General features: G+C 41.8%; 1 protein-coding gene across 1 annotated transcript in view; it reads left to right on the top strand.

Moving 5' to 3' along the window:
* Positions 1-26,766, top strand: part of C2CD3 (C2 domain containing 3 centriole elongation regulator) — a 2,415,762-nt gene that overhangs the window by 1,561,273 nt on the left and 827,723 nt on the right. The window contains exon 25 of the mRNA XM_044072855.1: positions 14,464-14,732. Coding sequence (XP_043928790.1) covers positions 14,464-14,732 — 269 coding nt within the window. The remainder of the gene's footprint in view (positions 1-14,463; positions 14,733-26,766) is intronic.

Raw genomic sequence — 26,766 nt, 5'->3', positions numbered from 1 at the left:
TGACTTTAGAGAATTTTTTACGGTTGTTTTCCTAATGGGGGGTGGTAGTGGGATGTGGATGTCTAGGGCGATTAGCTTGTGGTCGGATCTGACCAACGAGAAGCTGACCTCTGGTGTGGAACACCGGTCACCCATGTTGGTGATGACCAGGTCTAGGATATTGCTGCCTCTGGTGAGGGTGTGGATAAGTTGATCCCAAGCGTTGGAATTGATGATTTCCAGAAAACGATGAGCAAAATAGTTGGTACATGAGTAGTTTTCCCAGTTAATGGTAGGGTAGTTGAAATCACCCATTATTAGAGTGTTGGGTTGTACCTTAATATTTTCCAGTGTATCAAGAAAAGAGTGGGAATCCTGGGGCATGGTGGGGGGTCTGTAGCAAGCTACAATCTGGATTGCGGTTTTGCCCAGAGTTAGTTGAACTTGGATAATCTCGGATGCATTATGCTGAGCAACTAGCTTGGAGGTGTGGATATCCTTAATGAATATGGACACGCCTCCACCTTTAGTGTTTCGTCCGGGTTTGGTGGCCGAAAGGTGTGGTATGAATTATAGCCTGGTAATGCAGGGGTGCTCTCTGGAGCTTTGAACCAGGTCTCTGTCACTGCACAGATGTCAATGTTCTCCATTTTAAGGAGTGCCTCGAGTGAGTGCATTTTGAGGTTTAGACTTCTAGCATTGAGTAGCATTACCCTCAGATTTTGCTTGCTTGTACCTGTTACGGTGGTGAATTTGTCATCTGAACCTTGCCTACAAAAGGCAGTATAGGGAGGGGTGGCAAGAGCCTTTGCCAGTATCCGGAATACCAAGGGCGACAGGTGCAGGCCATCTCTGGCAAAGCAGCATGGTCTGTTGATCATGTCATCCCAGGCAGACAGATACTGGATTCCCTTAGAATGACACCAGAAGCTTAGCCAATTGTTAAAGTCAATCATTTTGTCCTTGTACTGTGGTGTCATTCTGGGCGATGGCAGGATGCTACTCAGGGCTAGGGTCATACCAGCCTGGGCTACAAGATCAGAGAGCTCCTCCATGTCTCTTTTCATGTAGTCCAGGGAGGTACGTCTCAGATCATTCACACCAACATGGACAATGACAGAGTCATATTTGTACTTGTGGAGTGACCTGAGTGCGTGCGTTATGTGGCGGATCCTGGCACCTGACAGGCAGCTGACAGTAACTTTTTCCTTGTTTAGCCTGGTGAGTGGAATATCAGTCTGCCTGACTATAGAGTCACCTATGACTAGAGTGTTGGGTACGTTATGCCTTATGGGCTGTAGTTGAGTGGCACACTGAGTATGTGGACTATGTGTCATTTGGGTTGTGTTGGGGGGGGGTGAAGGTTGCTTGCATTTCTGCTTTGGAGGTCTCTGTTGTTTGGGCAGATTAGTACAGAGAGCCTCCGCGAATGTAGGTGTGTGTTTTGTGGTTCTGTGTGTGTGTTTTGGTGGTGTAGGTTTATTTTATTTATTTTATTTTATTTTACATTTGTTGACCGGGCTAGTCTAGCTGGATACATGTCCATTTTCAGTAGAGGCCCGGGGAGAAAAGCTCCATGTGCAATACAACAAGCAATATACAATAAAACAATATACAATAAGAACCAAAATTAAGTACAGACTTGAAAAAATATACAGAAGAACATTTGCAAAATACACTCAAGAAAGAAATACCAATAAGTTGTATACAAAGACAGTATAGATTAGAGCAGATTTGAATAGAGTAGAGAAAAACAGTTTTTTTTTTTTTTTTTTTTTGAAATGTTAACTGCTATACTACCAATAAGCATGGCCAGAGCAGTAATCAATGATGAGATATAGGTGTATATAAGAAGAATTCAGTCAAAGGTACATAATAAGCAGATATCGTAGGGAAGGCTAGTTGAGGCAGGAGGTAATTAGTGAGAAGAAACAGCAGTTAGTCAGGGATAGTACTGGAACATAGCCAGTGTGTCATGAGATAAAGCTTGAGCTTCTTTTTGAAATGTGTATGAGAGGGGAGAGTTGTGAGTTCAGTGGGTAATAGATTCCATAGCTTACCAATGGTATTACAGAAGAGGGAGTCACCTGCTAAATTGTTGGATCTACAGGTGTTAAACAGAAGTTTATTAGAAGAGCGTAAGTTTTTAGGATTGTGGGAGAGGGTAAGTAGGCTTGAAAGTATAGGAGTATTGGAGGGTTGATAAAGTGTTTTGTGGGCAATAGTAAGCTGTGAAAAGTGCAGATGGTGTGGAAACTCTAACCAATCAAGTTGTTTAAGATTTAGACAGTGATGGGTACGGAAAGGAGTGGCAGCAGCAAATCTGGCAATATTATTATAGGATACAGTCAACTTGTTAATGTTGGTTTTAGAAAGGTTTGTATAAATGGGTGAGGCATAGAGTAGTGTAGAGATGAGATTAGTTCTGGCTATAGCAGTCCTGGCTGCTGGAGTAAGAAAGGGTTTGATTCTATAGAGGGATCCAAGTTTCGTGTTGACTGTTTTTATAGTACTGTTAATATGTGTGTCAAAGTTGAGGTTGTTGTCTATAGATATTCCTAGGAGTTTGGTAGATAGGTCTGGAGAGATAATAGTACCATTGTGAGATGTGAGTGTAAAATGTGTAGGGGTGGACTTGCGGGTTGGGGAGAATAGTAGCAGTTTAGTTTTCTTTGGATTTAGTAGGAGGCAGCGGTTTGTAAACCATAGTTCAACAGTATTAAATGCTTTCTGGGTGATGGTCTGCAGTTCAATTTGAGAAGTAACTGAGCAGATAATAGTGGAGTCATCTGCGTACTGAATGCAGGTAGAGTGAGGAATTGCTGACTGAAGATCATTAATATAGATGGAAAATAGGAGCGGCCCTAATATGGAGCCCTGAGGGACACCAAGGGAGATTAGAAAGATTATTGTGCCAGAGAACCGCTTGTTTTCTGTTATCAAGGTAAGATTTGTACCATTTGAAGGCTAATGGGTCTAGTGATAGAGATTTCATAATATGCAAGAGCAGCTGGTGATGAACCATGTCGAAAGCTTTGGATAAATCAGTGTAGGTTTTGAGGGACTATGTGATGAGTGTGGTGCGGTGCAAGTGTTTACCTTCTCCTCTCGACTATCTAGGCCTGTCTTTGGTAAAGAGAGCTTTGCTTCCAGTTTGGCTGTATAAGTGCATCTCTCACAGGTCGTAGTGTTGGGTGGTAGGAGGAGAGGGTTGTCTGTGTACATGAGGCAATTGCTGCATTGTCTCAAGATGCCCAGATTCATCAGGTAGACAGGAGAAAACACCGGGAGCTGACCTTTAGACATGCCTGAATAGGTGCTTATTTATTAAGTACTAAAAACTGTTTTCCTCTAGACAAGTGAGGAAGGTTGAGTGCTGTAGTAATTTGTAACTTATTTAGTGCTTGCAATGAGTTCTGAGCAAGTGCTGAGATCAAAGAAACAGATGAGTGCTAAAACTAGAAAGCTGGCTAGTTGCAAGGGAAATTTTGAAAAACAGACTTTATGGCGCCAGGAATAGTTTAACCCCAGTTAAGTGTGTGTGTGGGGGGGTGGGGGGCTTAGGAGCTCACAAACAGTCCTGGACTCAGCAAATCCGTATCTGAACTGCCACAGGAAAGGGGGGAAGCATGCTTAGAATTTTTTTTCCCAGTAATGTGGAAATGGAGAAAGCTGGAACAGAAGTTAATTCAACGTTAAGAATCGGAGTGGGTTGGCTTCACAAATGTTCTCTATTAGATTGAGTGAACTAATGACACTAGACTGGGAGGAGTGTCATGGATCAAATATACAGTATGGGCGGGCAACTGCAAAGCCACCAAGTATAAAAACACACAACACTAGTGAGGGTGGGTGGGAAAAAATTACAGTTCCTAGCTGTAGCCACTAAATGAAAGTTTTAAACAGATCAAGGAGCAGACTAGAGAATGCTTTTAGCAGGCAAAAATGCACATAAAGGTTCGGATAGAGCAATCACAAACAGAAAATACAGCTCTCAGTATGAAAAAGCAGGTTACAGTTACGTAATGTTAAAACAGTTCATAAATGCAGTGAAACAATAAAAAAAGTTTTACAACAGTGCAAAAATATAGTAGATCAACTGTATAGCACAATTATAAGCGTTTCAGAAGTGCAATTCAGTGAAATAAGTGTAAGAAATAACTTAGCCTGCTCTTGGAATCTTAAGGAATTTCCACTTATACAATGAAATCCAGAGCCTGACAATGCAAGCAGAGCCTTTATAAGACACAAGGTTTATATAGCAGTAAGAATGGAAGAGTTGGGAAGATCAGATTATTCCTCAGCCCCTGCTATTACCAATCACTCGTACTACAGAAGGTCAGGAGGCCTTGTTACTCTCAATAATGAAGACAATCAGCAGAAAATGGCTGCCAGAAACACAAACAAAACTTCCAGCCTACACAACAGGCCTCTATCAAGATTATGCCACCTGAGCAGAACACAGAAACCTCACTTTAAAAGCATAGAAAGAACACCCACAAATAGAAAATCCAAGTCTCAGTATGAAAAAGCAGTTTACAATTTAGTAATTTAAATAAAACAAAAACAATTATAGTAATGCACACTATTACAGTTCCTAACTGTAGCCACTAAATGAAAGTTTTAAACAGATCAAGGAGCAGACTAGAGAATGCTTTTAACAGACAAAAATGCACATAAAGGTTCGGATAGAGCAATCACAAACAGAAAATACAACTCTCAGTATGAAAAAGCAGTTTACAGTTAAGTAATGTTAAAACAGTTTCAAACAGTACATAAATGCAGTGAAACAATAAAAAAAGCTTTATAACAGTGCAAAAATATAGTAGATTATAGGTTCATAGGTTCATAGGTTTATACTAGGCTATCTGCCCTAAGGCATTTATAAGCCTAGCCCAAATTATTGTGGCTTACGCCACCCCTTAGATCAACTGTATAGCACAATTATAAGTGTTTCAGAAGTGCAATTCAGTGAAATAAGTGTAAGAAATAACTTAACCTGCTCTTGGAATCTTAAGGAATTTCCACTTATGCAATGCAATCCAGAGCCTGACAATACAAGCCCACAAGTTCACTCAAACCTGACCTCCTCTGCCATACAGTAACAACTACAAGCGAACTTCCTATTTCTTATCAAATGGCTTAAAACATTAACGCTGAACACTTCCAAACCCAAATGGCAGAAAAACTCTCAAAAACTTATTTTCCATGACGACCTTGACAACCCCATTTATCAGGTCATCTCCTTCAAATACCTCAGTATGTCGTTTGATCCTGCACTGAACTTTCACCTTCACCTTTAACAAGTACAGAAGAAAATAAATTCCTTCATGTTTTGGTCCTATAAAATTTCCCTCTTTCTCTTCAAATCAACCAGGAGTGCCACAGGCAAATGATTTTACTAGCTTGGCTTGAATATGGACATCCCCTGGTTGGAGCGTCAATATGGATGGTCCACTGGTTGCAGCATCAGTATGGATGTTCCCTAGTTGCATCAGCATCCAAGCAAAACCCGTCCACCATCCAAGCTATGAGCAACTCTCTCTGCCATTTCATTACCCTCTCCCCTAAAAATGAGTGTTAATAAAGTAAATTGACTAGCTGTCCAACAATGTGCCAACCTTCTTGTTGGATACCATGTGTACAAGCTGTTGAACATGCCTGTCCTTTTCTTGCCTCCAGCCTGTTCAGAAGATCTCCCAGTTACAACCTAAGAAGTCTTAACACCTCTTGTCCACTTTGTTCTGTTGTTCCTGGCTGGGGGGGGTCTCAGCTCCCCCAGGGTGATTTAGCTTGGATCAGGCTACTTCCATTACTTGGGACCTTTTATTTTATTTCCACAAGACACAACAGATTTCATCTTCGGGTATCAGTTGATCTATGAGGGGACCCTCCTTGGTGGATTATCAACTGGGTACATCATCTCCAATCAGAACGCTGCATATTTTACTTATAAAGTTCTGCACAGGTTTTGGGGACATAACTGTACCAGCATGTGAGGAAATCCTGAGCCACTCACCCCAAACCATAAAGCAAGTGAGGGGCACAATATCTGTAAGTCAAGAAAAGTAAGATTTTACAGTAGTAATGTCTGCAAATGGGAGAAATCAGAAGAAGTTGAGGTAGAAGGGAAAATACTGGAACAGGTTAACAGCGTTATGTACCTAGGAGGGGGTGGTTGAGGAAAAGGGTTGTCTGAATGAGGAGGTCAAAGCTAGAATCAGTGGGGCTGCAGCCAACTGAGACATACTGTCAGGTGTAGTGTATGACAGAAGAATGCCAAAGAACTTGAAAAACAAGGTGTGTGAAACAGTGGTGCGACACATTTTAATGTATGCTACAGACACCTGGGCAATAAAGGCAGAGCAGTTGAGGTAACTAAAGGTGATGGAGCTGAAGTGTCTGAGATGAGAGGTAGGCTGCATATTGTAGGACAAACTAAGTCTGTTCCCTTTGGCCTTTTCTGTAATTGGAGTTACTTTGCCTTCTGCTCTCCTAACTCCGATTGCGAAAAGGCCAAAGAGAACAAATTACAGTGGTTTGGGCAGATTTGCAGAAAAGTAGAAGACAGTCTGGTGAAGAAGCTTTAGGACAGACAAGGAAGAAGGCAAGAGAAAACAAGGGCATCCAACAAAGAGATGTAGGGATTGTGTGAGCAAAGACCTGTGACGGTCAAGCATGAGTGCTGAAGACAGTAGGAGAGTGGCATTGAATCAAGAGAGGTCGTAGCACTTGACTTGACAACCCAATACCATGTAGAAAATGGGAAAAGGGGATTCATAATGATGATGGTGATGATGATAATAAGTGATACAGAAATATATAACTGCCTGCTTTGCAGAAACACCAAAAACTGTCGAAGGGGTCATCTGAACACAGGAGGATTGCTTGACAGTAGTTAGTACTCACCATGGCAGGTTCCTGTGTGGGTATAGCAGACAGTTTCATACCAGATTGGTTGTTATACAAGAGAACCATGCTTGCGTAATCCTTGTTGGGTATTTCTTCACCTTCCATCAAAGTTTAGCACTTTCTCCTGTAAAGCCTGATATCTTGGGAAATTTGTGTACCACAGCAAATGCAGGTAACACGTGATGACTACATAAGCACACACATCACCAGAATCCTACAGTTTACCCCCTTGCCAACAATCAGCCCTTTCTTTCAAATCAAGAAATAGTAATGTAGCTCTCACATCACATAAACAAACAACCAATATGAGAGTGCATACCTACCATATTTACAGGGAGTTTCTGCAGCTGAAACTGACAGAAGATCCAGCCACTCTTGGCAGGATGTAAGGAAGGTAATCCTGGCCCATTAAGAGGGGACTTTTAATTCACATGCTAAGTATATGTGTGTTATGTCAAACATCAAGGGCTCTCCTTGATGGAGTCTGTGATACGATGAATGCAAGCAATAACTTCAGGGGTGGAAGCAGCCTGAAGCTCTCAAAGCAATAACTACAGGGGTGGAAGCAGCCTGAAACTCTCAAAGCATTAACTACAGGGGTGGAAGCAGCCTTTAGCTCTCAAAGCAATAACTACAGGGGTGGAAGCAGCCTGAAGCTCTCAAAGCAATAACTACAGGGGTGGAAGCAGCCTGAAGTTCTCAAAGCAATAACTACAGGGGTGGAAGCATCCTGAAGCTCTCAAAGCAATAACTACAGGGGTGGAAGCAGCCTGAAGCTCTCAAAGCAATAACTACAGGGGTGGAAGCAGCCTGAAGCTCTCAAAGCAATAACTACAGGGGTGGAAGCAGCCTGAAGCCCTCAAAGCAATAACTACAGGGGTGGAAGCAGCCTGAAGCCATCAAAGCAATAACTACAGGGGGTGGAAGCAGCCTGAAACTCTCAAAGCATTAACTACAGGGGTGGAAGCAGCCTTTAGCTCTCAAAGCAATAACTACAGGGGTGGAAGCAGCCTGAAGCTCTCAAAACAATAACTACAGGGGTGGAAGCAGCCTGAAGCCCTCAAAGCAATAACTACAGGGGTGGAAGCAGCCTGAAGTTCTCAAAGCAATAACTACAGGGGTGGAAGCAGCCTGAAGCCCTCAAAGCAATAACTACAGGGGTGGAAGCAGCCTGAAGATCTCAAAGCAATAACTACAGGGGTGGAAGCAGCCTGAAGATCTCAAAGCAATAACTACAGGGGTGGAAGCAGCCTGAAACTCTCAAAGCAATAACTACAGGGGTGGAAGCAGCCTGAAGATCTCAAAGCAGTAACTACAGAGGTGGAAGCAGCCTGAAGATCTCAAAGCAATAACTACAGGGGTGGAAGCAGCCTGAAGATCTCAAAGCAATAACTACAGGGGTGGAAGTAGCCTGAAGCTCTCAAAGCAATAACTACAGGGGTGGAAGCAGCCTGAAGCTCTCAAAGCAATAACTACAGGGGTGGAAGCAGCCTGAAGCCCTCAAAGCAATAACTACAGGGATGGAAGCAGCCTGAAGATCTCAAAGCAATAACTACAGGGATGGAAGCAGCCTGAAGATCTCAAAGCAATAACTACAGGGGTGGAAGGAGCCTGAAACTCTGAAAGCAATAACTACAGGGGTGGAAGCAGCCTGAAGCTTTCAAAGCAGTAACTACAGGGGTGGAAGCAGCCTGAAGATCTCAAAGGCATTGAAGTTAGAGAGAAGTCCTGCAATACTGACTTCCTGAATGTTGTCCAATTTTCCAAGCCTCAGTTGGGCCAATAATTTTTAAAGTATATGAAACCCAAATGCTTATGGCTCAGATGTATGTAATGGTGACATTAGTGAAGGAATCGATGGACGTAGATACTCTGGTGGAGGGCAGTATGCCTACAGCACTTGTTGCTGAGCAATTCCCTATACAATGCCAAAGGAATGCCATTAACAGTAAACTAGGAAAGTGTGTTTGGCAATTCCCTCCCTGAAGCAAACGAGATTAACAACTACTCTGGTTTCCTCAAACTACATCTGAAATGGTCAACTTTGCCTTGCGTAAGATCATAAACAAGTTTCATTGGACAAGATGTGATAATAGGAAACGTGTCTAATGTAATCAACACCCAAGCATAGCCCTTATGCACATTCTTAACAGAGCATTAACAGCTACTTCTCTGATATCTGGAAACGAGCCTCTGCAGTGCCAGTCCACAAAGAAGTCCCTTCCACAGATTCTAGTAATTACAGACTGGTCAGTGTCATCACCATGTTATGTTAAGTAGTGGGAAAATCATTATGGAACTTGTTCAAACACAGGAAACCTTCTTTACAACATTATGCAGCACTGTTTGTTCAAACATTATATTCAGAAATGTACATGTTGTAACTGTATAATCAATCTGATTAAGTCCATTGATGACATTCAGGGCGGATAAGGGAGCTGGGCTCAATGAAGTAGTGCCTATTACTCCAGTACTCAAAGCTATGGGCTTACCTAGATGAGTTTGGTTAACTGTAAAGGTTATATTTTATTTCGTAATGGAGTGTTCCTATTTGTTTTATGAGATTGTGTTTAAATGAGGTGCTACATCTTTAAAGAGAAGCTTTTATGATGATGTCATCATGGGGAGGGGGGTGTAGAAATGATTGAATATGAAGAATTGTGGGTAGACATTCTTATTGGATGTTTTAATTTAAATTGTTATATAAACGGAACATAGAGTGAATGTTTGTTGTTATGGTCTGAAGAAGCCACATCATTGTGGTGAAAGTGCCTGAATAAACCATGACTTGGTTAATTTTTATATATACGCTTGTGCTTAGTTTTGCCTTAAAGTATTTGAGTCTTCCATTGATGAAACTGCTTATCCAAAATAACATCCAGTTGAACATTTACAGAATAATGTTTGACTGCTTACTGCTGGAGCATTTGCTATGAATAGAACTTTGTGGAAATTAAGCATTAAATTTGCATATTGAATTCTAACCTGGATTTGGTAAAATCTGAGGAGATGCCAGTTTACATTTAACTTTACCTTTCCTACGTATAACATTTTGTATTACTAGATCAGGTGATCTTGGAGGTGAGACCATCCTTAGAGAGTCACAAATATCCCTCTGTTACCTCCTTATGCCTAGATGGCACCTTCATCTCCAGTTGCTGTTCATTTCATTTAAGTCAAGTGAATGTATATTTCCTTATCAGTCTTAAAATGAAGGTGTCAGTTTGTTTTTCTTGACTTGCAGGAATTGTTTGCTCAGTGTTTGTAGGAAAATTGGTGGGAGTGATGAAGAGGCACACACACCTGTTGTCGCACCGAATGTGGCTGTGTTTTAGTGCGACACAGATGTTACAGTCTTTGCTAACATGACACGGGATGTCCTGGTGTGCTAGTGTGACACAGGGTGTCCTGGTGTTTGCTGATGTGACATAGGGTTCCTAGTGTTTGCTGATGTGACACAGGTTGTCCTGGTGGGTGCTAGTGTGACATGGGATGTCCTGGTGGGTGCTAGTGTGACATGGGATGTCCTGGTGGGTGCTGGTGTGACACGGGGTGTCCTGGTGGATACTGGTGTGACACGGGGTATCCCGGTGTGTGCTGATGTGACACAGGGTGTCCTGGTGTTTGTTGATGTGATACAGGGTGTTCTGGTGGGTGCTACTGTGACATGGGATGTCCTGTGGGTGCTAGTGTGACATGGGATGTCTTGGTGGGTGCTGGTGTGACACGGGGTGTCCTGGTGGGTGCTGGTGTGACATGGGGTATCCCGGTGTGTGCTGATGTGACACAGGGTGTCCTGGTGTTTGTTGATGTGATACAGGGTGTTCTGGTGGGTGCTAGTGTGACATGGGATGTCCTGGTGGGTGCTAATGTGACATGGGATGTTGTGGTGGTGGGTGCACAGTGCTTGTGTCCCTAAACACAGACTCTTTCAGTAAAGAAAATGCTAAATTGGAATTTGAGACAAAGGATGAACCTTTTTTGTACTCATTAAGGAAGGCAACATCATACTTGAGATACCTTCTTACTGTTTCAGTTATGTTTACTCCTTCTGCAGCCTAACAGTTACTCTGAGGTGGTTTAATTACATCGAGATTAGAGGAAGATGAGGCACAGCAACTGATAGATAAGATAGGAGATGAGATACAAATGGTGGCGTATGATCAATCTGCAGGGACGTCTGCAGGAACAGATAGTATTCCTGTAGAAGTTAGGAGGGGAGAAAGTGATAAAGATCCGAAAGATTTTGTTTATTATTATTTTAAAAGGAGGGAAAGCATCAACATCTTGGAAGAAAGTTGTGGTGGCTTTATTACCCAACAAGGGAAAATACCCATTTCAGTTTTAAACTGTGATTATAAAATGTTTGTCTGTAATGGCTAAAAGAATGGCAAATGTGTTGCCAAAATTGATCTGTATGGATCCAGTTTGGTTTTGTGGAGGGGAGGCAAGCATTTGACAACATTAACAGAACACCACTGACCCAGAGATAAGTAAAATATAAGAAAATACTGCTGCTGTTGATGCAGAGAAAGCGTTCGACAGAGTGAGCTGGGATTTTATGAGTAGGGCAGTGGAAACATTTGCATTCCCTGATACAATAATAAGGTTAATTAGGAGGATATATGAAGGCTCAGAAGCTAGAATTAAAGTGAGAGGGTTCCTCGGTGATGACTTATGTTTGAACAGAGGAACCAGGAAGCTGTGTCCTCTTTCTCCTTTGTTATTTACTTTATATTTATATTTAGAGCCACTTGTAAAAAAGTAAGGGATTCAGAGATATAAGGATATCATTTGTCTGTTAACCAAGAAAAGCTGGCTTTACTTGCAGATATGATATTATTTATACTTAGAGTTTAGAAAAAGACATCAGTGTTATGGAACATTTTGAGACTGTTTCAATTCTTCTCTGTATAAAAAATTAGTGAAAATAAAACAGACTATAACCATAAATTATGTACCCACAAATGAGTTGGTTTGGCAGTACCCATATTTATGGGAACATAAGGTGATGTATTTAGATATATGGATTATAAAGACGCTTCTGTTACGACAGCTAAGGATGTGTGGGAAGAGATTAAACAAAATACAAAACTGTGTGACTTGAAGCTGTTGTTTATGGATGTAGATAGTAAGATAAAAGCAGTAAAAATATATTAGTTCCTTTAGTTTTATGTACAGGTCAGGCATATTTTTAGCCAGAGAAGTTGTGGGCAGTAATTAATAAAGAGTTGAAAGAATTTATCTGTGAGGGAAGTGGACGATTTAAGTAGGGTAATCTGATCCTCCCAATAGAGCAAGGTGCTTTAGGATTACCTGTTTTGAGGGATATTTTACATATACTGATATAACGCAAGCAGAAGGTTAGAATTCAGAGTGGAAAGGGATGATGATGAAGTAGGGGGTGAATGTGGCATTTTTTGATGTAGATCCTTAAGGAGAATAATAAACAATATACATAATATTATATTCTTAAAGCTACAGAAAGTATTCTAAGTAAGATAACACATTATATGGAGAAAGGAGATTTTGCCAACAGAGAAGACTGCAAGTAGGGGTACCAAAAATGCGCAAGAGCGGCTGGAATTTACTGGAGAAAACTGGCAAATGAACCAAGGTATTGATATCAAGTAACTGGAGAGGAAGAGGTAATAGAGTGGGATGAGGCCAAAGTTTAGAACAGCATCTGCTAAAAAGGGGGTAATTAGTAGGACATGTACAATATTTCATGATAACTGTAAGAATCAATCGGAGGAGGTTAGAAAAGATTGGGGGGAGAGACTGAAGAAGCATTGGGGGGACATATGTACGACTCACAGGTATAAAACAAGGCCCAGACGATTTAGGATCTTTGATGGAAGTATTTGTGTAGGTATTTTTATACCACAAGCAGACTTCAAACAATTTTTCTTCAGGTAGATTTCAAATGTTGGGAGTTGTGATAGGGAAGAAGCAACCGTGAACATGTTTTTTGGGAGTGTGAACCCTGCAGAGTACTCTGTCAGAAATATTGGGGGAAACCTTCTTAAAAAAAAAAAGAAAAGAAAGAAATATTGTGGACACAAGTGGCTGTAACACCAGGAAATTATTATTTGGGATGGGATGCAGGATCTGAATTGCCTAGACATAGAAAAGCATGCTTTATTAAGTTTAATTCTGTTCGTTACCAAAATAGCAATCACTAGAAAATGGAAATCAAAAACGAAACCAACTGTTTTTGAAGTATTAAATATTGTAAAATTGATAAAAGAACTGGAAGAGGGATCCTCAGAAAAAGGAAAGAGCAAATTACGTAGAAATGGATTTGTCGGAGCAATACATGCAGAGTAATACCTAGGATGAGGTTTGGTTTAACAGAAGGCAGGAATGGAGTGATTTATGTAATGTTGGACTATAAGACTGATATAAAGAACGTAGATTTGTAATGTCTGTAAATGGAAAAAATGTTAATGTGGCTTGTTTTATTTTCTATTAATGCTTGTATGCCTGCACCATAAATGATGGTATAACAACATTGTTTATAAAATTAAAGTTATTCTGAGGTGATGAGGTGACAAGTCCAGTGACACAGATGTTTCTCATACAGAGGCCATTCCCAGATGTTTCACTGGAAGCCCAAACAAACCTGAAAATGTATAACAGTTTATCTATATTATTTAATATTGTTTTTATGCGGGATCAGATAACTATGGAATATTATGGTTGAGTGTTTGTGTCTGAAGGAATGAGGAGGGGGATTGAGTGGTTCTGTACAGTGCCTCGTGCTCCTTTCCTTTGTACAGGGACACATGAAGTCCGTATTCTGATCAGAAGGGGGAAGGTCGTGCACTTTCTTTGGTTTGAAGGAAATCACTTTAACGGATTCCAAAAACATGAAGAGCTTCTCTCACTCTAACAAAAACCACTTGGTGTTTTTTTAACAATTTGTCATTTTTATGACTTTTGTATGAATAATCTCTTCATTAACGTCTTTTTGGAGTTGAGCATTAGGCATGCATTGTACTTATTGTAACTTGAGTCATGGCTGAAGGAGTTCTTGTGTGGAGTTACCCATTTGTTTGGTCAGCATAAGAAATAATGATTTCTGAAATGGGCTCCTTACTTTTAAATTCTGTTCAGCCAGTTAGGTTGTATGAGAACGGGAAAATATTTAAGAGTAAAATGGCTGCTTTCAATTGCTAGAGTACTTTCCTTTTTGATATATACAGTACAGGGCTGTGAAGTTGTTTAATTTTTGTTTTTTTATACAGGCAGTAGACAGCTGTGACGTTTAATCCTTTTATTGATAAATGCAGTAGACAGCTCTGAAGTTGGTTAGTCCTTTTTTGTGATATATGCAGTACACAGCTGTGAAGTAGTTTACTCTTATTATGTAGATAAGTTACTGCTGTAAACAGGATAGCCACAGATTTTTTACTGACCAGGTTAACTCCATTAAGCTTGTCCTGTTTATGAGAAGGCTGGAGGTGTCACTGGATTAGAATGAGAAAATGAAACTGCTTCAGTAAATAGGAAAACAAGCTTGTGATTTTTCTTTTTTAATTTCTGATTGTGTTTTACTTGTTTTCTCAGGGCTGCAGCCGGCAAAGATACGTCACTGCAGTACTGCGCTGATGCCGGAATTAATGCTTTCATCACAGTGCACTTATCTTTTCTCCCAGAGAGCGAACAGAGGTGCACCCGGACAGTAGCCCGCATGTTTTGCCCTGAATTTGACCATCATGCTGAATTTGTGTGCAACCTTATTATTCAGAAGTCAAGTGGGGAGGCTTGTAGTTTGGCAGAACTGCTCGAGTCTGGTGAAGCTATTTTTTCTGTATATCACCAAAGGGAGAAAAGAGGTAAGCACATGTTATGGTAATTCCGTCAGAAGCCAGGTATTTACATACGGATTTGGCAGAGTACTGCAGCAAACAACTAACTGTTTTGGACAACAGTTTCTTTGCTAATGATATAAATCCAAGTTATTTGGGGATGCACCCTGCTGTTTTATAGCTTTTAGTTACCATCTGAGGTGTCTTGTACATAGAATTTGCTTGTCATCCCTTTATCTGTGTGTTTTTAATTTGCTCGTCATCCCTTTATCTGTGTGTTTTTTGCCAGGGGCTTTGGTTTCCTTATAGAATTTGCTCATCTTCCCTTTATCTATGCGTTTTTTTGCCAGGGGCTTTGGTTTCCTTATAGAATTTGCTCGTCATCCCTTTATCTATGTGTTTTTTTGCCAGGGGCGTTGGTTTCCTTATAGAATTTGCTCGTCATCCCTTTATCTATGTATTTTTTTGCCAGGGGCGTTGGTTTCCTTATAGAATTTGCTCGTCATCCCTTTATCTGTGTGTTTTTTTGCCAGGGGCGTTGGTTTCCTTATAGAATTTGCTCATCATCCCTTTATCTGTGTGTTTTTTTGCCAGGGGCTTTGGTTTCCTTATAGAATTTGCTCATCTTCCCTTTATCTATGTGTTTTTTTGCCAGGGGCTTTGGTTTCCTTCCACATTCCAAAGACACTCTTGTAGGTGGATTGATAGAGCTGCAGTTGCTTCTAAGTGTGTACGAGTGTTTTCTGTTGGGAGGGACTAGTGTCCAATCCAGAACTGATTCCTGACTTATTGCTGTTTGCCGCCCAGGTAGGCATTGGCTTTCCGTAATGCTGAATGGTGTAAAACATGTTTTAAAGATGGATGGATGCAGGCAGGCATGCATGCTTATTTTTGCATGGAATAAACACTTTTATTTGGGAAGAAATACTATTATCAGGTTGATCTGCATTATTTGAAGCAAATATTTTGAGCCTGAGTATTTTCTTTACGGCTGTGAATTCTGGCTTTAATAATGACTGTCCAGATATCCCTGATGGTCATCGTTAGATCATATCGCCTAAACTATATCAATTATATACTGGCTAAATATAAGAGCTGGCCAGCTGGATATAACACCTGGCCAGCTCCCAAAGTTTAAGGGCACCTTCCACAGACCCAGACCATTGTAAGCTCTAGCAAACCACTGAAAAAATCTGCATCTTTTCCAGAGAAATCATAGAAATTTTGTTAATAATCGTTGGATAAAGGTTTCTTTTCTCACTGAAACTTTTTGTAAAGACTAACTCTTTCTGAATTATCTGATGTTTATTATGCAAACATTTTGCTATTGTTTTGTAATTTTACCAATGTTGAACCTCTGTAAATAGTGTATGTAGTTGCAGTGTGTGTTTTTCATTGTTCTTTCATGTTTGAGAATTGCATCCATGATGTTCTTATTGTTAACATTTTCATTTTTCTTACTTCAATAAAAATATTTGATTAAAAAAAAAGAAAATTAGCATCTGTGTGCCAAGCCCTTCAGGGCTTTCCTGCCACTGAATCAGCGTGGGCTTTCAAGGATTAGTAATCAACTAGACTGTCTCAGTTCCTGGGCAGATAAGTTACCTTTAGGGAAAAACTGTCAACATTTATTCTGTTTTTAGCAAAAACAGTACTTTTTTTTAAAGAACTTTGTAAATTTTGCTAGGCTTTACTGTTTTTCTGATGGTCAAGAGACATTCTTGCCAGTGGAATGAGTGTTTCAAAGTACATTAAGTGTAAACTTTTGATGTCCTTCCATATCACTGTTGCTGTATTTGTAACATATGAGATCTCCTGCCAAGGGCAGCGGGTGTAAAGGTGATGTTACAGATGTTCCAAACCCTGATCTTCTTTGCTACCAGTCTGGATGCCATAGTTGAAAGTCTGTCTGAATGCACATTGTTGTGTTAATTATACTGAGCCTGTTTCAGATAAGTACCCCATTGGTGTTCCTTTTCCCGTTTTTTACATTGTATTTTGAGGATTCATGTCACCCAAGAAAAAGAAATGTCAGTGTGGGAAGCAGATTCCCCATAAGGATTGTCATGGCAAGTGTTTGTTTTGTCTAATCGCTTCTCACAACTGCACTCAGTGCTCTATTTGCCAGGCATTTGTGCTGGACAAGTCATAGCCATCTGCCTTTGCTTTCCTTTTATCTTGAGTTCCAACATCTGAAGTTGCTGCCCCAGGAAACCATGGCCGAATCCAAATGCCCCCAGGTACAGCTGTCACTTAGAAGTCAAATTCTGGTACTCCTGCTGTCCAGCTTCTGGTGGACGTCTCTCTTGAGATGGATGACAACCCTGCTGACTGCCCAATACTGACATCAGTTCCCTCTGCCATGACAGAGGCCAACATGGAACCGGTTTCTCACACATCCTCTGAGGCTTTGCAAACAGTAGGGGACATGGAGGGGCGACCACAGCTGAACATATCTGAGAGGCCTAGGGAGATCCACCAGAGCTTAGGGAGGAAGATCCTGGTACCTGAATGAGTCGAGCCAGGGTTCTGAGCTGCCAAGGAAGGTTAAAGCCGATGTCCCCCATAAGAAGAGACAGAACACCAAGCATATTTCTTCCCCTCCTAAGGCTTCTCACAAGGAGTGGCAGGATTTTAGTCAGGGTTTGTTTAATGCCTTGCTAGCCTTGAGGTCACTGGAGGGCATTTCTGTTCCTGCTTCCCCTTGATCTTCCACCCATAAAGATCTAGGGAGCTTGATTCTTCTGCTGAGGAATTAGACTCGGATGAGGATTCATTGGCCTACTTCTCCCGAATGTCATCACCTTTGCATTATTGCTCTGAGGAGGAGGAGTCCTTAAGTCTCAGCCCCACCTTAGAAGAAATGTCCTGTGGGGATACAATTGTTCAAATTATCTCATTCACTCCGGAGCAGCTCAGAAAATGCTGCCTGCTTGCTTCCACCATAGGAACAGCAGTGCAGCCTGAGCTTATTTTCAGATAATCCATTTGTAATACCATACAGAAAACAAATGCTAATAACTCTGACCATAAGAGGTAGACTAAAAATGTAAATGTGAATGTTGTTCAGCAAACACTGACCTTTCTAACAGTATAAATATTGATAGTGTGTATCTAAGTCATTATTAAATATTTGCCAAGGAATGCTAATATTGTGCATATTTTTTACATTTTTGGTACAACAAATGACAATATATTGGCAAATGTACCATGTAGATTAATTTGTTTGTATGAATGTCAGCTTTAAAATTATACCTTAACCATTACTGTGTGATGCTCCGTTACAGGGATAATCACATAAATGTGATTAATATTATATTTCTCATAATTGATAAAGCATAATATCTCATTACCCGTAACAGAAAAATACTACACATCAGTGTACAAGTTGTGTGGCTCAATGTCAGCTTCAAAACGATGCATCATTTGTGTGATCACCATGCTCCCTCGCAAAGATATGGGCATAATAATGAGAAGTATTGGAAATGTATAATTGTCATAATCGTACAAGACTAAATAAATTGTGATATCTGTACATGTGTACAACATACAGACGCACTTATTTTACCATGTTGTAAGAAGTAACACTGTCTTCAAAATGAGGTATTACTTGGGACATTGACATGCTTCCTTGCAAAGTTATTTACCAAAATATGTAAAATAAATCATAATTTCCATATACTAAGTCCTAAACAAACTTTGATATCTGTACAGCATACCGCTCCAGTTCTTTTACCATGTTGTAACTATTAATGCTGTCTTCAAAATGAGGTATTACTTAGCACATTGGCATGCTCCCTTGCAAAGTTATTTACCAAAATATGAAATAAAATCATAATTTTCATAACCTTATTCCTAAACAAACTTCGATATCTGTATATATGTACAGCATACAGACAGTTATTTTATCATGGTGGAAGGAGTAACACTGTCTTCAAAATGAGGTATCACTTGGCACAGTTACATGCTCCCCTAGCAAACTTACTTACCAAAATATGAAAAAAAATCATAATTTCCATAACCAAAGTTCTAAACAAAATATGATGTCTGTACATTTGTCCTGCATACATACAGATGATTCTTTGCCCATCCTGTAACTACTAATACTGCCTTCAAAATGAGGTATTACTTACCCTCATGGCATGTTCCCTGATAGTTATTTAGCAAAATATGAAAAAATATCATAATTCTCATAACCATTGTCCCAAACAAACTGTGATATCTAGACGTGTATGGCATACAGGTACAGTTGTTTTTATATCTGGCAAATACTAATACCGTCTTCAAAATGAGCTACTACTTAGCAGGCTGACATGTTCACTGACAAAGTTATTCACCAAATATGAAGCAATATCATAACTCTCATAATCCAAGTCCTAAACATAATGTGATAGTTGTACATTTGTCCAGCATACACAGTACTTTTTCCATCCTGTAACTAATACTGCTTTCAAAATGAGGTATTACTTCCCCAATGACATGTTACCTGACAAAGTTATTTAGCACAATAGGAAAAGAAATCATAACTCTCATAACCATAATTGTAACCAAACTGTGATATGTGTGCAGGATGGTTATTGACATAGTCTCTTGTATGTAGCACTCTTCTCAAACAGTTCTTACTCAGCATGTTCGCCATCTCCCTACCACAGTTATTTACCAGAGTAAGAAAAATATAAGTTACATAACAGAATTCATAATCAAATGGTTATCTGTACCTGCACACACAGTACAGATGGTTCTTTGACAATCCGAAAATGAAGCGTTACTCTGCATTTGTACAAACAAATTCCCTAGCAGTTCTTTTCCTGTGTCATCAGTAATGACAATGGTTTCATAAAATATAACAATAGAGATTCTTATCATACTGGTCCTACTTGGTCATAGTCAGTTTGTTTTCACTAGCTGCATGTTGTCAATATATCGTGCATAGCTGTCATCACGCCATTGTGGAGATCAGTCAAGAACAACACAATGCCATCCTCACTTAGGTTAACGTCATAGCTTCTGAAAAGGTGAACATCATCTGCGGTGATGCTGTCATGGCAGATTATTGATCCACCGACCCTGTGCATCAAGCCATGCATGAACCCATTCTGTAAATGTCTGGCCTTGTGCACTGCCCGTTGACTGTTTGCTGTTTGCTATATCTGGCGAGGAATTATGTCAGACCACACAAAATGATGTGGCCACCATGACTACAGGTGTTCAAAAATTGCTTTAATTTGAAACCGTAGCCTTCCGAGTGGGTGACTGATTACATCATTCCCTGCAATGTGCAGCACAAGAATGTCAGGCTCAGGGTAGATGGAACAACAGCTGCAGGAGTCCGCTCCAGTGCATACTTATTCTTGCAATCCAGTATACCTTCACACTAGATGTGGGGAAGCTCAAGTTGTAGTGGTTTTCACTTTTGAAGGTATGGCTGACAGCTCAGTGAAGGTAGGAATGGCCACACACCCACACTCTCACTTGTCGTTCTGCTCATGAAGACATGTCACTGTCACAAGGTGGATGCACCTGCACAAGAAAGGAATGCAAACAGGTTACTACTGATGTTTGAGAGATGTATTGGAAGACTACATATATATGTATATTATATGCATTACCTGGTTAGCCCATCCAAATCTTCACCCCATTCACAGGGGTATTATTCTTTTGATAAGGTACATAACTGGTGGTGACGATGCAGAGGTACATAACCTACCACCCTTGACAACACCAGATGACACACAATGAGTGATGCTGCCGAGGTACATACCTACCAGCCCTGAAAACACCAAATTACACACACACTGATTGACAAGGGGGCACAGGAAGGGCAGATATAAATAGAAAAATCAGGGTAAGGACCACCACTCCAATAATATGCCAAGGACAGGCATGGGGCTTCAGCTGGTGAACATTTGAAGTGTCCCATACCTGTGCTGGCTACCCACTCTGCTTATACCACTACTGTCTCACAACCTCCTCCAGTGTCAGCAGTCTGCCTTACTTTTGCCTTTTCTCTTTACATGTGTCCATTCAGCAATGGACATAAGGGATCAAGGACGGAAGTAACTTACTAACTGCTGCCCTGACCTACATACATTTACTGTACCAGAGTGGAGGGAGAGTAAAAGGCACATAGCATAAGGAAAAAGATGTACCTAGACTCATTCTTTTTGCAGGTGGCCTTTCGGGGAGGGACTGAAGGCATCATAGTGGCACCCGTGAAACCATGCATATCCTGGAAAGCAGCCCACTGAGACTGAGCTGAAGAATCTCCAAGTTCCCCACTGCCATCCAGGATGATCCTAAGATTCATGGTGTCTAGGTGTGGCACCCACTGATGCACACAGCATTCAGCACCGAGCTGAAGAGTCTCCAAGGTCCCCAGTGCCATAGGAATACACACCTTGATTTACCTTGTACATTGCACTGTGCCTTCCCTGCTGTCATCAATGCACAACACCTTTATGGCCATGGTAGTCACCAAAGCATTCAACACACAGGTTGATTTTGCAAGTCGAGCATCCCCATGATGACTCAGCACGTTTACTCTTACTGGCACAGTTTTTGCGTCTTGATTTTCGCCATTTCACCGGAGACTGTGAGCCATGCTCAAGTCAGCTCATGAGCTCTGAGACAGTCATCTCAGTGCATCTTGTCCTCTTCTTGTAACCTGGCAAGGAGGTGCAAGCTGAGCTTCCTTTGAAACTGTAACTGTGTTGCTGGAATAGGCCATCCAGAGCGTGACAGTTGCTGGTGGCTGTTGCTTTCACAAAATATAATGAAAGCATTTACTATGGCCACATCCCATAAAAACCAGAACAAGTGCAGCCACCATTTGTGGGCCTTTCTGGCAGTGGTATACTGTGTCCTATGCTGATCTGCTCAGTCCACCCCATTCATGTAAGTGTTATACATGTTTACACTGATAGACATGGCACCGATGTCTTTGTTCCATCACGCTTTCTCCTGCGTGTGCTGGAGTCTGACAAGGTTGGGTTACTGTTAGTTGAGAGGAGGAATACTGGGTTGCTATCCTTCTATTCAGTAGCCAGCAGTGGTCCACACTGCAACTGCTTGTAGTACCCTCGAGGTGCTTTTCCAATGGCCTGTCTGTTGAACGTTAGAGGCCATCCTGACCAATTGGTGTGCATGGTTCAACAGCAGTACAGACCATCTTGCTGCAAGTGCTATGCCAGCGGGACAGAGGTAAAGAAGTTATCAATGTAAATGTGATGCTTCTTGACAATCAGTACCCTAGTTAGGTCCACCACAACTCGGTGTGCCAGTCCGACCTCTGTATTCTGCTCTGCTTTTCCAGTGTATACCTGGAGTTCACGTACCCAGTGTATACCTGGAGTTCACGTACCCAGTGTACACTTGGAGTTCACGTACCCAGTGTACACTTGGAGTTCACGTACCCAGTGTACACTTGGAGTTCACGTGCTCCAGTGTACACTTGGAGTTCACGTACCCAGTGTACACTTGGAGTTCACGTACCCAGTGTACACTTGGAGTTCACGTACCCAGTGTACACTTGGAGTTCACGTACCCAGTGTACACTTGGAGTTCACGTACCCAGTGTACACCTGGAGTTCACGTACCCAGTGTATACCTGGAATTCACATACGCACCCATTGGTAGAGTCTGCTAACACCCACCCCTTAATGCCGTACCTCTCTGACTTGCCAGGCATAAACTGTCTTACATGTCAAGCGTCCACGGAAGCCAACCATGGCTTCGTCTACAGCCACCTCACGATGCACATTGTACTGTGTCCTGCATGCATGAAGTACTGCATTCAGTATTGGCTGTACATGATGCATCTTGTCATAGGTTCATAGGTAGGTACTAGGCTATTGGCCCAAAGGCCTAAGTAAGCCTAGCCAACAAGGTTCCCTGGCTTATGCTACCCGAGAAAGTTATTTTCCTGTGCCCCTGTCGAGCAGAGACACAGAAGTGATCCCCAGGGGTGTATTTCCCATTTCCCATCCACTCATCAAGATTTTTCTTGAAGAGTGCTAATGAGGAACTTTGCTTGACATAGATGGGTAGCCTGTTCCAGAGTATGGGAAGTCTCTGAGACAGGAATCTATCCCTCAAGCGTGTCCTGTTTATTGTAGTGACAAGGTTTAAGTCCCTAGAGCATGTAGCTTTGAGGGACTGGGATTTCTTTAGGTGCAGCATGTCCAACAGCTCTGGGTTTGACATAGCTTTATATGTTAGGCAGAGATCATCTCGGAGTAGGCGATATGCAATGGAGTAAAGCTGGAGTTTTTTGAGACTGTCAGTGTAGGGCATCTCTTTGAGGGCAGTAATCCTCTTTTTGAGGTACTTCTGTGGCCTTTCCAGCTGCTGCAGATGTCTTGTGAGGTACATTACAAAAGGGGCATTGTACTCTATAATGGGTCTAATGAGTGTCGAGTAGAGGGGGAACAATTACCTCTTTCCTGGATGAAAACCCTTTTGTGATGAGGTGTGCCACATAGAAGGATTTCCTGACTACTGTGGTGATGTCATTATCAAAGGAGAGACTACTGTCCACCTGTGTCCCCAAGGTCTCATCACCCATTCGGCGTTAAGTAGACTGCCGCCTATGTGATAGTTTATGGGTACAGAGTTTTTACCAACGGGGATGACAGTGCACTTTTTGGCATTGAGCTTGGGGCCATGGCTCTGACACCAGGCATCTGTCTCAGTGAGGCCCTTCTGTAGGATGTCCACATCATTTGGGGACTCGACTATGACTCCTAGTTTGCAGTCATCTGCGAACTTCATTAGCCAAAGGCCTTCTGTGTTAGCCTGTACTTCAGAGAAGTAGATACCAAACAGGAGAGGTCCCAGGACTGAACCCTGTGTTACTATAGTCACTGGTTTGAAGTCAGATTTGGAGTCTGCAACTTTTACACTGTGGGTTCTGTCAGTAAGCCAGTTGGCAACCCATCTTGTGACGTAAGTGTTTTCATGTAGTTTAGTGAGTTTATCTATAATTCCAGAATGGGGATGGTGTCAAAAGCCTTGGTATGAGGTCAAGATAGGCTGTGTGAACCACCTTACCCTTGTCTACAGCTTTGGTTACAGCCTCGAAGTCGATCAGGTTCAGGAGGCATGATATGCCTTTCACAAACCTGAACTGGGTGGGGTCCAGAGTTTGGAGGTTACCAATGTCTTTGTTTATGAGTTCATGATGATATGTTCCATGGCCTTACAGACCAGGCTCGTCAAGCTAATAGAGTGATAGTTCCCGGGATCAGTGGTGGCTCCCCCTTTGTGGAGTGGGATAACTGTTGCTGTGCGTCATTCAGTGGGCACAAAGCCTGATGTGAGGCTATGATTGAACATGGTGCTTAGGTGGGGAGCCAGTTCATTCTGAAGTTTGTGTAAAACGCAGCCTGGGATGTTGTCCGGTCCTGTGGATGCTGTGTTTTTGGCTTTAGAGAGTGCAGCTTTTACCTGCGTAGTTGTGATTACAGGGACTCTGCATTCTTCCTGTATCGATATGGGCCCTTTACATATGTCTCACAGAGCCCTGTGGTAGGCTCAGGTGGTTGTCACTGGAATGGAAATACTGCTGAATTTTTTCAAACCTCTCTCAGGTCATGTACTCAGCTATTGGGAAGCAACCATATACATGGTGCATTTCCCAGAAAGACGATATTCAGGATCATGTACAATGGACATGTGTATTCTGACACCTAGAAATGTGCATATGTCTCCTGGACAAACAGGACTCCACCGCATATCAACCTTGTCTACTGTGGCCTCCCTCTGTGCAGCATAGCGATTGGTTTCATTGGCAATAAGTGTATACAGCTCCTCTGGGAACATCAAATTCATGAAGTCCATCTCTGTAGCTGAACCCAAGTTGTTTACAGGGCCTACTGACCTCACAGTGTCATCAGTGTGTACTGCTGTGTTACGTTTTTCCCACACGTGATCTTATGTGGTGGGCATGCTTGGCATACCTTACTGGGTCGCCAGGAACATCTTGAACTGGAAAGTCGGACATGGTTCAGTGATGGTACTCTCTCTGTGTCAGTAGCAACTGTAGTGCATGAACTTGTTAGTGAAGTACTAACAGACGTTCCATGCTGAGGCGCAATCATATCCTTGCTTGACAGGGAGCTACTTTGACTCGGATCTAGTGGATTTTCTCCATCTCAGTCCACATACTCTGGACTACTATGAACTTCAACCACAGTCGAAGGAACATCCACATCTTTGAAAGCACTTGCACTGTCATGGACTGTGGAGGGCATCATAGGTGTGTCTGGTGGCATGCGCTTTCTTGAACACAGATAAAGGCAATTCGTCATCTGTGTCAAAATTGGACTGCACTGGGAGACCATTGTGTGTGGCATCCTTCCTTAGGAGTGCAAGTGGTACCTCATCCGTACTATCATGGTCTGTTTCATCTTTATTGTTCAGGTCTTCTGTTGCAAGTCGTAGTGGTCTGTCAGGAATGGCGGCACAGGGGCATCATCCATATCACAGGCAATGGCCTTCTCACGCAGACGTGCAAGTGGAATCTCATCGTCTGTGTCATAGTCTTCATCCTCACTCTGGTTGGCATTACATGGTGTCTCAAGGTACATACCTGTGTTTGAAGCAGCGCTACAACCATCAGAGTATGTTTCTTCACCCAACACATAAATGCTGTTTGCTTTCTCCTCCACAGATGGCATCTAAGGGAGCATTTCCACTGGGAAAGCCAGGATTTTTCTGATTCAAATGACAGGCTTAGGGGTTTTCTTCTACCTCAGCATAGGCCTTTAGCTATTCCTCCTGTACTAGACATTGTTGATGATGCTTTTTGGAATCTAGTTTGGCCCCTGATTCCCTGCCTCCTGCTCCCAGAAAACCTGACAGATACTACAGGGTCCCTGAGTCCACAAGTTCATTTTCAAAAATTCTATTGCAGATCCATAGACTATTTCACAGGGGCCCAAGGGCATTAAGGCTTCTACTGCTAAAAATCTTACCCCTTCTGATAGAGACTCCAGGACGCTGGATAGATGGGAAGAGAAGGTTTACACTTCTGCAACCTTGGTCATTAGGGATTTAAACTGCTAGTTTCATATGTTAAAGTATCATCAACATGTTATTGGACTGCTTAAACTGAAAATGATGATTCCTGACTGTGTGGAAAATAAAGAATTACAGGATTTAATGCATTCTGCTGAACAAGTTGGAAAACATACTTTGCAATGTGGTTTTGATTCATTAGAGGCCTCTTGCAGGGCTGCTGTTACTGGGTCTGTGCTCAGAAGGCATGCTTGGCTTAAGGATAAATCTTTGCCTGATCATGTTAAAGCTAAATTATTGGATGCTTCTTTAAATCAGGAACGCATGTTTGGCAACAAGGCTGAGGAAGTTCTTAAAAAGATGGAAGATAAAGCTAAATCTATGCAAACTGTTAAAGATTTTTTACAAGTTCAGCCTCCTAGATTTAGTAGGCACTGGCCCTCTAAGAATTGGTCCCTTCCAGCCCCTTCCAGGTCTTCTCAAGCCAGACCCAGACACAGCAAAAAAAACAGGTTTCAGTCCCAGGGGACACACAGAACTAAGCAGTGGGGGGCCTCCACTTCCAAATCTGGGAATAATAAGACACTCCCCTATGGTAAACTGTCTCAATTACTTTCTTTTAAAAATTCCAAGCACTTATCAACTGACTACCCCTTTGGGGGGGAAAGATTGCTCTTCATGCAAAGAATTGGGAACTCATTACCCAGGACAAATGGGTTTTAAATATAGTGTCCCAGGGATACAGATTTCACTTCCACACGTTGCCAACACCAAGTGGGTGGCCGGACCTACCTCCACATCAGTGGGCAGAGGCCCCAAAACAAGTACTTTCTCTCTCAAGCATGGGGGCTATTCAACTGGTACCAGAAGAGGAAAAGGATTAAGGTTTTTACTCGAGACTTTTCCTGGTACCCAGAAAAGACAATTCATGGTGTCCTGTCCTGGACCTGTCTACTCTAAACACCTTTTTGGAGATTCCAAAATTCAAGATGCTGACTCCTTCACAAATTACTTCCTATGCTAGGCAATGATGCCTGGTTGGCAA

Source organism: Protopterus annectens, chromosome 5.part1, assembly GCF_019279795.1.
Source record: "Protopterus annectens isolate FY-2018-M chromosome 5.part1, PAN1.0, whole genome shotgun sequence".
Lineage (NCBI taxonomy): Eukaryota > Metazoa > Chordata > Ceratodontiformes > Protopteridae > Protopterus > Protopterus annectens.
This window is presented reverse-complemented; position numbering and strand designations above follow the sequence as displayed.